Source organism: Ambystoma mexicanum, chromosome 11 (genome assembly GCF_040938575.1).
Source record: "Ambystoma mexicanum isolate Mex_15411 chromosome 11, UKY_AmexF1_1, whole genome shotgun sequence".
NCBI lineage: Eukaryota > Metazoa > Chordata > Amphibia > Caudata > Ambystomatidae > Ambystoma > Ambystoma mexicanum.
Genome location: NC_090934.1, coordinates 457,836,131 through 457,849,156, shown reverse-complemented (window position 1 = coordinate 457,849,156; position 13,026 = coordinate 457,836,131). Strand labels below are relative to the sequence as shown.

The 13,026-nt window shown below is 41.3% G+C and overlaps 1 protein-coding gene across 1 annotated transcript in view; it reads right to left on the bottom strand.

The window, feature by feature from the left end:
- Positions 1-13,026, bottom strand: part of LOC138503512 (astacin-like metalloendopeptidase) — a 65,620-nt gene that overhangs the window by 35,831 nt on the left and 16,763 nt on the right. Inside the window, exons 3-5 of the mRNA XM_069623305.1 lie at positions 10,755-10,811; positions 6,085-6,225; positions 5,865-5,982 (exon numbers count right to left, since the gene is read on the bottom strand). Of these exons, the coding sequence (XP_069479406.1) occupies positions 5,865-5,982; positions 6,085-6,225; positions 10,755-10,811 (316 nt within the window). The remainder of the gene's footprint in view (positions 1-5,864; positions 5,983-6,084; positions 6,226-10,754; positions 10,812-13,026) is intronic.

Sequence of the window (13,026 nt, the reverse complement as noted above, 5' to 3'; positions counted from 1 at the left end):
AGACAATGGGTCTCATTATGAGGTATGTGGTAGAGGGATAACGGGGCCAGTAGAGATGCCAGCCCTGTTATCCCTCTACCGCCCCATTATAAGGCCTCCTTGCGGGACCCGCTAAGGGCACCTGGTTTCACCAGGCATCCTTAGTGGGTCCCGCGAGCAGACCTGGATGCAAACAACGGGCCCGTCATTAACGGGCCCGTTGTTTGCATCCTCCCCATTCCCATTGAGCCCTATGGGGGCCCGAATGGGAATGGGGATTTACCGGTTCCGGGTTCCCGGTTAGGCGAATTACCGAGCCCTCCAAGGTCAGAATGGCCCGGTACTTCCCCATTCCAGGAACTCGGTACCCGGTTTGGGGGTAGCCATGCCTCTAATAGCGGCATGGATACCTCCATACTTGTAATGAGGCCCAATGTTTAGAATGGGGGAAAGGAGTTTGGAGTGTTGTTGGTTGAACTGGATTACAGTTGGGGCTGGAAGAGGGAGCTGAAGCAAAGCACATCTGGGGCATGTTACCAACGCACCTGTTGTATCAATATAGCAGTGATGAACTTTTCAGTTACCTGAATGTCCTTCACCCCAACAGTGATATAGAGCTGGTCAGTTTTAACGGGTCTTGGGTGTGTAAAGCAGCTGTCAGGTCCAAGGACATTCCCTGTTCCCCTGACATCCATACAGGGAGGACACAGGGGTGGTATGCGGCTCCTATGCCTTTGAAGAGGTGAGATCTTCAGGCCGTGACCTACTAGACGAGGTTCCTGAACACCTGTGGCCTGCAGTCATCAAGAGGAGCGTTGGTGTGGTACTGACGAGTTCTGTCCTGAGTAAGGGCTACGCCACCGAGCCAGTTGTTGGCAAGGCCGGGAACTGGATTGAGTCCTTGGCTGCAGCGAAGGGAAAGGAAGCAGTCACCGGCCCCAAGAGGAAAGGACCTGCAAGCATTGTAGGCAAGCAGCATACACGGCTCAGAGAACAGGTTACCAAGGCAACCAAGCCGTGACAACCCTCACAGATTGTGCACTTGATGTTGGTTACCGGAGCATCCTAAGGAAGGAAAATAGATGATATGCGACAGTCTTAGCGTGAGGAGCTTGAATCTGCTCACGTCTGCGATTAGGTACCGTGACTCGCCCAATGGGATATCTGACAATGCATTGGCTATGACTCTGTAGCTAACTACAATGCAGTTTGAACCTTCTGCTTCCCATACAAGTAAGGATATACTGAGAAAGAAGACACAAGGTGAGACAAGTACCACCATGAGTAATTTATCACTAATTTCCTTGCAAATCCAGCTGAACCGTCTGTGAAATGGGCAAGCTGGAAGGAGGATTTCCAATACTATGTCCTGGCAATACATGGACAGTGTTGACAGGCGTCAGGCCCTGCTGATGCGTTGTCTATTTTATGAGGCGTGCAGGATCCTAAGGAGTCTACCAGACTTGAATCTCATCAGTGAGGTGGGTGAAGAACAGCCAGTGGGCAAGTCACTAAATGCATATGGCACTATTTTAAGGAAAAAGCACTTACATTTTGAAATAAAGTCCAGCATTATGCTAGAGAGTTATTATTTTGGGATACGTGAGCAGGGCAAGGGTAAATTAGTTGAAGTTTGTATCACTGATTTACGAGAGATAGCTAACAAATGTAACTTTGGACAAACATATAGTGACTGACTTTGGGACCAGTTCATGTTAAAGGTGAGTGAAAGCAAGATTGGGTAGGAAATATGGGCTGAAGGCTGAATGATGTACTTGATATTGCAAATAACACATGATGGCATGTCTAAAGGAACTAGAAAAAAGATTCACAGTCTTTGGAGAAAGGACTTGCTGCAGTGAGTATGCATGTGGATCAAAGGAAGGGTGGTTAGAAGAAACAATTGCTGACACAGAATGAAGATCTGTCCAAAAACGGAACTATCACTGAGAGTGGGGAGGATAAGAAAGGAAAGGAACCCAATGTCAAGAGGTGTTTCCAGTGCGGTAGAACCTTTCACTTTGCCAGTAATGGGATGTGTCCTGGGCTAAAAGTTATTTGGTATAGGTGTGGGAAGAATGGATGTTTTTCCCATTGCTGTGAGAACGTTTCTCGAGAGGTGCTGAAGGAAATTAATATTGAACTGCGAGAGGAGAGGGATGACGCTGATGGGGATGCAAGTTTGGGAGTGCGTTGGTCTAGATGCCAAGTGGGTTCACGACCAAAGAGAGGTGAGAAACCACACGCAATTGTGTCGATGAATGGTATGGGAGTGACAATCCTGGTGGACACAGGTTCAGACTACACTTTTATTGACAGTAGTGTCTGGTCTCGTTGAACAGGGGGAAGTTACTCACCCTAGTATTAAAGCCAATGCCTATGGTGGTGTGCACATCAAAATATTGAGTCTGTTCAAGGCCAAGTTGGAATGCAAATGAGAAACTACAGTGGCAGATGTTTATGTCTCTTAGAAGGGTGGAAGCTTATTGGGGTGGTATGAACACATTGAGATGGGGATTGTGGTACACCTTAATATCCTGGGGCATGTAGCAACGATGGTTGAACAAGTAGTCCCACCTGTATCCTTAGGCAAGTCAACGTTGTTGTCTTTAGAAGTTGCTCCTGGTTTCTTTTTGGTTTCTTGTTGCTTGTCTCTTAGACGTTTGTGAAACAAGTAATGACTTTGGTGACCTACTACCACAGTGTAGCCTGAGGTAACAGGAAACAACAACTGATTGGGACAGGAGGAACAGACCCTAATGGGGAAAAAGCCAGGAAGGCAAAAGAAAAACTTGTGGAGTATGGCAAAAGGACTTTGTAGTGCTGAACCAAATGGAAACAGTCTTGGCGGAATCCAAATATGTAGGCAGGAAGGCAGTAGTGAGTCAAAGGCAGCAGGAAAACAGAAGGCAACACACAAGGGGAGCAACAGCAATTCAAGTGTCAGCAAACAAAAGGCAGAGAAAGCATTGGGATGATGCAGGCAGGGAAAAGGAGATTGCACAAAGAAGGCACAGTGGGAAGGCAAAAGGAGAACAGAGGAACAGCGTATTCCCCACTGGGTTGATGGAAAAGCGCAGAATAAAATAGGATCCAACAGCACGGGCACCATCTTGAAAACACCTAGATAGGAATGGATGGTCTGAGAATGTATGATAGAACATCACAGCCAGAGACACCATCTGTTCCACAGGGACCACGGCGCTGTGACAAGTAGGAGAATGCCCAGAGGAACGCTTTTGAGTGGTGCTTAGGGAAGGTGTTGGGTGTTTGAAGGGATATCACATTTGTCTTAAAAAGGGGGCAAGACCTGTCTTGCGAAAGTAAGCACATTGTCCTTCTGCATGAGGGAGAAGGTTTCCAGAGAGATCAGGAAGCTGGAGAAGGAAGGGGTGCTTGAGGCTGTGGAGGCATCAGAGTGGGTTTCGCCTGTTGTGGTGGGGTGTAAAGCAAATGGCCAGGTGTGGCTCTGTGTTGATTTGAGTAGCCTTAATTGTGAGGTGGTGGTTGACAAGTTTCCGCTGCCAGACATAGGTTGATGGTAAGCATTGCTGCTGGGACAAACGTGTTTAGTACGCTGGACCTTGCCTTGGCGTACCATCAGGTACAACATCATCCTAAGTCCAAAGACTGCTCCACGTTCATGACCCATGAGGGTACCTTTCAACTTATAAGGATGCCCTTTGGTTTAGTGAGGGCTGCAGTGTTTTTTCAGAGAGTGATGCATAACTTGCTGGGAAGTGTCAAAGGTGTGAGTTTCTTTCAGGATGATACTTTGATTACAATGAGATGTGGTTGAGCATGATTTGAGGCTAAACAGGGTGTTAGGTATATTGATGGAAGCAGATCTGACCCAGAAGAAGGAAAAGTGCACGTTCTGCATGAGATCCATTGACTACATGCATGATATCCATTGACTACATTGTAAGTGATAGGGGCTTTGGAACCAACATGAGAGGTGGTAAAGGCCATTGTAAATTTGCAACCTCCCACAAACAAACGAGAGGTATATCTTCCTTGGGGCTAGCAGAGAACTACTCAAAATTTGTGAGGAACTTTGCAGATAGGTGCAACATCATTAGAGAACTTTGCAAGAAAGGGGTGGCAATTGTTTGATGTGAAGGTTGTCAGTACGAATTTGAGGATATCAGGAGTGCCATTGCCAAAGCACCTGCTTTGCAGAAGCAAGAAGATATGGAGAGGGTGGTTGCATTTGCCTCATGTACTCTTAAAAGAGCTGAGCCACAGTATTCCGTTATATAGAGGTGAGTCCTCAGCATGGTGTGGGCAGTAAAAAAGTTGAAAGCATTTTTGTGGGGGAGAGATTTTACGCTACATACTGATCACAAGCCTTTGGTAAGTGTGTTCATGAGTAAAGGGTTAGATGGTGCATCGCGCAAGATATTAAGATGGGTAACTTCGGTGGTAGGCCATCATTTCATTGTCGAGCATGTCCCAGAAAGGGAGGACACAATAGCAGACTTTCTCTCCAGGGCAAACGTTTATGGTCAGACGAGTGAAGGGAGTTGAAGAGTATGATCATATCTATTTGGGGTGGGGGGACTAGGTGGGTGAAAGAGAGTGGGATGACGCTACTTGGGATGACTTGGAGCTCTGTCGGGTTAAGGAGCAGGTTATGAATGGAGCTAGTGGTCTAGTGAGTCCAGTTTAGTAGCTTTTCAGAGAGTTAGAGAGGAGCTGACTTTAGAACAGATTTGTTGTATAAAGCTGGGAGCATTGTGCCCCCATTGGATGTGCGGCACAAACTCATTCAACTAGGGCATGAAGGGCATGTGAGAATGACCAAAACCAAAGGGAGGTTGAGGGTTGACTATTGGGGCTGAGTTTGAATTTGGAAAGCGAGGCCAGTAAGGTCTTGCAAAATGTGCCGTGAAGCCGACAATACACTCAGGAGTTATAATTACAGAGCCGTTGCAATTACAGAGTTTTCCATGGGAGTTTGTTGCATTGGATATTTTAGGTCCGATTACGGCCCAGAGGGGAAGGAACAAATATATCACTGTCATGATGGACCTCCACTCAAAATGGGTAGGAGGTTTTATTAGAGGCTGACACACAATCGGTTATTCATTTTCTGGAAAGAGTCTTCCAGGGGAAGGGTTTTCCAAGGAAAATCATAACTGACAATGGGGTACAGCTCACCTCGAGATTGATGGAAGTGTTTTTGGGAGGAATGATCTGGCTCACCATTAGACGTCATTTTACCACCCAGAGACCAATGGTGCAGTAGAACAAATTAATCGTGCGCTCATGGAAACTGTACAGATGTCAGTGGAAGCGGGGTTTGTCTGGGAAATAGATGGTTGAGAAGAGGGCTTGTGCCTACAGGTTGGCTCTGCATGCCACTACGGGCCAGATGCCCTTCGAAGTCTTGAGGAAGAGGAAGCCGCACACAGCGGTGTGTCTGTCGTAGCTGGGTAGGGTGTGTTTTGTGGAGTGGAATTAAAAAGATTTGAGAGAGTCCTTTCATAGTAAAGCAGAGTTGATGAAGAAGAGGTGTGATGAGTTAAAGACTGGCAGTGGTTTTGATGAGCGAGAGAGAGTGGGGGTCAGAAAACCTGGGAATGTACCAAAGTGGCATGCTAGGTTTTGTGGACAGCAACGGATTAGGAGGGTATTAGATTATGCTGTTTTGTTGGAAGATGGGAGAGTCTAGAACATGGGGAGTTTCTCCAGGCATGCGTTTGAGTGATTGCATGGAGTCTACACCACCCTGTTTGAAGGGTGGGATTTGTTAGCATGAAGGGGGGATGTGTTATGTTGTTTTTATTATGTTTGTACATAGCTCTGAATTGTGTCCCTGCATCCACACTTATATATATATATATTTAGTTTGAGATTAGAACAAACACATCAGTACTTACCCAGTGCTGGAAATGATGCTAAGATAGTTGGTTTCGCTTGTTCGGTTTACAAAGTCCACACAGGTCATGGTTGCAATCTCCTGCATGGCAGTATATATCATAACTAGCTGAGCAGTACCTGGGTGATGAGGAGGAACAAGTTAAAACACACTCCTTGGCTTGAAAGAATATTTATTTGAAGTATTACTATTAAAATAATATCTTGAGGTAGGAAAGGTACCGTAAACAGAGGAGAGAATGAAAGGCACACGAACACGTCCATCACTAGATTGAGGCCAGAAGCAAATGTCTTTTGGACAGTTAAGCACATTGCGGTACTTTATCATTACAATATCGTCATTCTCCAATGGAATCTTGGCATCTGTGGGAATTAAACAAGGTGATTAGATTTTTGTTTATATAATTCTATTGGGGTTTTAAACATTACAAGAACACTTTATAAATTGATTATTGTCCCAATGTAAAGAAGGCTATATGCAAATCAATAATTGTCATTTTAAATATAATAGCAATATTATAATACTGTATTTTAATATTTCTTAAAGTAAGTTATTTAAAATATATTATGAACTATGTGACATATGTTTACTACAAAATAAATAAAATAAATAAAAATAAAATAAAAACATACTAAAACGTATTAAACAGATAGCAGTAGAAAAACATAGTTGCATATATAATATCCTTGCCTAGCTAATAATGTGTAACTATTAGATTATGAGCATAACATATATACACTGTACACCATACATGTAACATGCCCCGCACATAATTAATATTATCAAATTATTCATTCATTGAACCTCCCTAAAACTTGAAATAAGACTTTGGCCATTTCATGGGGGTTTGGAACCTCGTGTAACAGGATGATTGCCCTGTACGTTCATAGTAGCAGTGAGTGTATTATTCTACAAATATGATTCCAAATATTTCCACAATTACAATATTTAGCTTCTTGATTGATGTTACAGAGTGAGGATTCTAGCTTGTGTGTCATACATGTTAGCCTCTACGACTGACGAAAGCATAATTCATTAGCTCTATTCCAATATGCAGTTATGTCTTTATTTTCTACGGCAGAGAAAATATCTAAGAGCCTTTTAATTTCAGGTCTATAGATAGGAGGTAACACACTACTCCCTGGAACAATGCAAAGTAATGAAAGAGGTGTGCTAATATTACAAATGTAACAAATGCAGGGCAAGAATTTAAAGCAAAAAAGAACCACTGGGGGCATTCAATCATTATGTTCTTAAGCATTCCTGGATCTAAATCACAGGGCCAACAGATGTCCATAGCCAATACGTTTCTTCTTGTAACAATGAAGGGGTAAGAAAAGCCATATATAATAACATGAACCGTGTTTGGGCAAATTTAGATGCTATTGAAGAACCATTAACTCTCTCTCAAATGTTCACCAATAGCTCCTCAGAAATATCCTGCTCTCAATCTAATTGGCAATTAATTTTAATGTTCTCATTTACTGTTCTGAATTCATATATCAGTGTATCTTTATAAATTCCTGAGTCTGTCAATAAAATAGATAACACATGTGGCTTCTTTGTCTTCTGCTCTCCTGTAGCAGTTTGAGCTGTCTAAATTCTCTTCAATAATCTGTTAAGAGGACATAGCAGCTGATCATAAGTGATAAACTCACTATTATCCTTGCAAGATGGTGAAAGGCAATAAAGTATTTTAACTGCAGATTTGATCTATCAAAAGTATGCCAGCCTGCATCCATGGAAGCCAGCACAAGGGGATCCTTTCACTTGAATCTTAGGTTGTGCCAAATGAAAATATCCCCAACTAGTTCTCTTTTACAGTAATCTTATTAAACTAGCATGTTAGGGCTTTCCTGATTTGAGTAACTTGTGAGTGAACATTTAAGGAAAAAGATAGACTGCTGGTGATTCAATTGCAAATGATTTAGGGCTTGTATCAAGGTGATACGATGTGTACCTGAAATAAACAGGCTCTCTATTAGAAACATCCTGTAACAAGATACAGGACAACACAAATTAAAAATAAAACAGCATATATGTGTGTGCAACAGTGTTGCCCATTCATATTCAGTCATGCATCCTAAATGACCTGCTTGACAAACAAATCATTTGGGACGACGGATTGAGGAGACATTTCCAAAAATATATGGTTCCTAAGCAATAATCTTCTCGAAAGAATTAGCTGATTTGATGCCTGTCACAAATACTATAACTTGTTTTGAGGAGTGACACCTGATGACTCCCCAAGACCAACTAATTAGACTTCATTATACTGCATAAGAGGATTCCTAAAAGGATATTTCTCTTACGGATGATCTCCCTTGATCATATTAATAGAGTGAAGTTCTGATAAAGGAATGACCATTAAATCGAGAGGCTTTCTGGCAAAAATATGGAGAAGCACCCCTCTATGACTAAGACATTTATTTTTTCTGTATCCCTCCTTTCTGATATATTTAACTAATATGTTTAATTTAGATGAAGAAATATAATAATGTCTTCACTCTTTTTAAATCATTGCCACAATCTGTATAATTAGGGGTGCTTCAATATGAGTAATATCTTACAAGAGGGTTCTTGTAAATTAAATCTATCAAAGTATATTCCTTTTTAGGGTGCTCATGTTATCAAGCACCTCTTTTCACTTTTGTTTTTCAAAATGTTTTCGACAGTAACATTTTCATTTATTGTTGTTTCTCAAGTGTTTTTGTACTGCATTGTCAATCTTGATTCCTGTCTTCTGATGGTAATAGTCAATACGTGTATGTATTTAATTTAGCTTTTAATGATCGAAAATTTGTTTATTTGAGGGTGAAGAGTATTCATAACTGTTTAGAGAAATCTAGTTCTTTCTATAGTACATTTCCAAATGCCCATTTTGCTTCATGGGATAGTATCTGTTTGAACTGATACTGGTCTGTAGGCATTTCCATACCCCAATCCGGAAGGAAATTAACTTTTAAACATATTACCAACATGACATGATGTACTCCAGCAATTGAGCATGCACTGTTTTCAAAGCTCTGCAGTTTAGCTTTCATTTGATGGCCCCAGTGGTGATAAACTTATAATTATGCAGAGACATTTTGATTTTTTCATTCAAAAATAATGATTACTGCATGTGGGAATGTGATGTAAAATACTGCACAACTTCTAATGGTGGTGTAAGACAGTTATGGGACTACCTAGAACTTCCAACAAGAAACCAGAATAAGGAATAATAGTCATTTTGAGGCCTTAGTGGTTTGAGGACAAGGACTGTCAGAATTTGCTACTAAACTTGATTAAAGACATAGTGGTAGAGAAAAGGTTTGCATTTTGGCTAATTTGCATACCCACAATGCCTTGTGGTTGTGGCTCTGAACTGGAGGTGAACTTCCAGCGATGGGTACTAGGTGGCGTTTTAGAATTTTTGACTTGGCTCAAATCGACTATCAGACTATCCTACTATCCTACTTTCATGTTTTAATTTTCTTGGTGTTTTGTGTGTATATATATATATATATATATATGTAAAGAAAAGGAGGAGAAGGGAAGGACCGCACTCTCCGTGAACCCAGCAAAGTTTCAAAAGGTTCCAACACAGGTTCCAGAAAAGGAAAGCGCAGCTCACACAAAGTAGAAAAAAAAAGATTATTTAATAAATTCTTGGCTGTACATAATGCACAGAACAAAAGGCTGGGGAAACAGCATAAACAAACAGAGGCAGGACGCCCGTGGGTACGACCCGCTTACAACGCGTTTCACGCTCAACTGAGCGCTTGATCACGTAACACAACAAAGGACAAAGGCACGGTTAAAAGGTATGTAGTCCATCTTCTATGTCAATTAAGAAATGAAGGTGCATTTACAGAGTAATTCAACAGTGGCCATCTTGGAACGGAAAATCAGATTATTGCCTGCCATACAACAGATCGTGATTGATAACAGCATTCAGTTTGTATAGTTGGATTAAATCCATACAGGATCAAAATTCTCAGACGTCCCAATCATAATTCATGGGCAAATACCACAAAATTGTTTAAAAGCCAAGTTTCATGTACCGTAATTTCCACCGTATGTTACAGTTAAAAAACACAGCCAAGTCAAATTCACATTTAGTTAAGCGCTTAGTGCGTTAACATGAGTCAGATTGTGTCTTATATAGATGCAGAATACATTTTACATAAATCAATCAATTCATCATAGTATCAGCTATAAAAGAAAGAAACGTAATGTCATCATATACATGTAGATTAAAGGAAGGGGGCCAACTCGGGCTATGTCATTATAGATAGATTTTCAAACTAGCCTCCAGTTTGGCATTGTGCAAATACGCAAAATAGCAGCATGAATTCGCATAAGATGGCATACATTACATCTATAACAATAGTATGTATAAAGGAGAGCAAAATTGCATCTAATTGCTTTTATGGACTGAATCCTATGTCTTGTGCAAAATTGCAAGGATAAAAACACAAATAGTATGGTTAAAACTCCAACATGATTGCAATATCGATATAAACATAGAAACTATAATTGCAAGTAAAAAAAAAAATTTTTACAGCGCAGTCATAATTTCCAAAGGTCAATTATAAGAAACTTGATACTTGACCTGATCATGTTTAGAATAACCAAAGTGCAAGTGCAAGTCCAACAATGGCAACCTAGACGATGTGCAAAATAAGCAAGGTCACAAAAGTGACCACATTTGATAAATATCAAAGAATTTGAAAATTGGTGTCATCTGCACATCACTGATGTAAATTGTACCAACAGCCTGGCCAGGACTATTGCTGTATAGTCCTCACCTCAAATACATGGATACAAACTATTCTAGATGAAAATTACTTTTCTAGCTGTATTATCTGACTAAATATATATATATACATGCACCTGCACACATTACCTGTATTGGCCTCTATTATTATGCTGAATATTTCAGGTTCTAGATCGATGCTGGTTTCTGTAAGAGAAAAGAAAGAGTTTTGTTCTTCTTGCATTTCTATCAGATAGACATGTGTAGCGATGGGGGCTAAATATGCACCAATACTTGCAAACATAAATTTGATGAAAATCGCAAATGTACATCAAGAAGCAGTACACCAACTTCTTCACCAGGAAGATCAGATGGGGAACCAATACAGGGCATTCTATTACCAGGTTCTAGTAATGAAGCCACACTTCTTGGGGTAACCAATGTAAGAACTTATTTTTAGAAGAGATCAAGATATTCAACAGAGGGAATCAGCCCAAGAGTACCCTGACAATATCTAATATTGAGAATAATGCTATCCTATTATCTTTAGATACAGACATTTTGAGAACTCCAAAGATAATTTGTGAGGAACTGGGTGTACATCACAGGAACCTAGACATACAGCAATTTAGAGCTAAATCCAAATCTTGTCCTCGATTACCATCTGAGAGTGTGATAGAAACATTTTACAAGGCATTTGCATCTGAAATACATCGTCATAAGGATAAAGTTGGGTAGAGGTATGTAACAAGAAGTCAGAATTTAAGCAAAACAGGGAGATAATCTTTGGTGCTCTTATCAAAAGTTGAACACATAGTCATTAAGGAGGCTGACAAAATGGTAGTGTAGCTATCCTGAATAGGGAAGATTACATCTACATGGCAGACCATCACCTACAGACGCTGGATTGTTACACCAAGCTTACAGGCAATCCAACGAAACAGGTGGTAGCTAAATTGTCAGAACTGATACAGGCATGGTATATTAAAGAGTTATTGACAGATGAGGAGAGGATGTTTTTTAATAAAACCCAACCAACCATGCCGACGATATATTTTTTACTTGAAAGTACATAAAAAGTATGAGAGACTCCTCGACGTGAGTTCCATAAGCAGTGTGATAGGATGGGCCACAGAAGGGCTTTCTGAGTACAATGATAATGTCATTAGAGACCAGGTACATATTTGACTTATTTAAGAGATTCGACACAGATACTGCAAATTCTGGAGGAGATACCATGGCAATCATGATATATGCTAGCAACGTTGGACGTTAAATCTTTGTAGCTATCTCTTGGACACTCAATAGCTATTGAATCAATAGAGTTTACTTTCAAGGATTTTTTGGCCAGATATTAATCATAGATGTTCTTAAATTCACCTTGAAAAATAATACTTTTCTATTTAACAAGGATTATTATCTTCAGAAGAAAGGATTACCGATGGGGGCTAAATATGCGCCATCAGTAGCAAACTTTTTCATGGGCTATTTTTAAAAAATGCATGTTCAGAATGACAACATCCACAGTCATAACATACGACTTTGGAAGCGGTTTATAGACGATGTGTTCCTCATTTGGGTTGGCACCAAGAAAGCTTTCAAGAATTTGTAGATCACTTACAATTTAGGATATTAGTTCTCCTGGACCTAATTGAAGAAAACTCCTTATTAATGCAATGTATTGGAAAAGCACAATCTTTTCTGGTCTAAGACATTTAATTTGTTAATCATTTATCGGGTAGGGTTTAGCCTGACTTAATCAGATGCTGCAGCCTTCCACTCTTTGACTAATGATCTTGAACAGTTTATACCTAAAGCATTCCTCTACATCCCATTATTCTCACATTTATTAACAGTTTTACTAATTATTTAGGGGCCGATTCATGGAACAAACGTGCGCCGAAAATCTACGCGCAAGCAGGCGCAAGCAGGCGCAAGCAGGCGCAAGCGGAAAAAAACAGGCGCACGCGTGCGATTCATGGAAGTCCCTGCGCGTGTACACCCCGGGATGTGCGCCAAACCCGTGCATGGCGCACAAGTCACTGCAACATCCCGAAAGGCGTGCGCGACGCGCACAGTGAAAGCGCACAACCTCGGCGCATACACCAGAAAGTGGGCGGGACACGGGGCGTAACGTGCGGAATGGGGAACAACGCGCGAAAATAAGGGCGTAACTGGGGATGTACTGCAGGGAAGCAGACGGAACGCCCACACGCACTCGAACCACACATATTCATGGAATCGAATAGGGCAAAGCCACGCACAGCCAAAGACACGCACAAGCCGAAACACGTCCGCCACACGAAGGCAGGCGGTAGCGTCCCTGCGCATTACAAAAGTGGCAACATACAGCAATTGGGCCTGTGCGAGCGGGCTACGTGTATTTCAGGGGTTCGCGTGAACTTTTTCACGCGATCGGGCC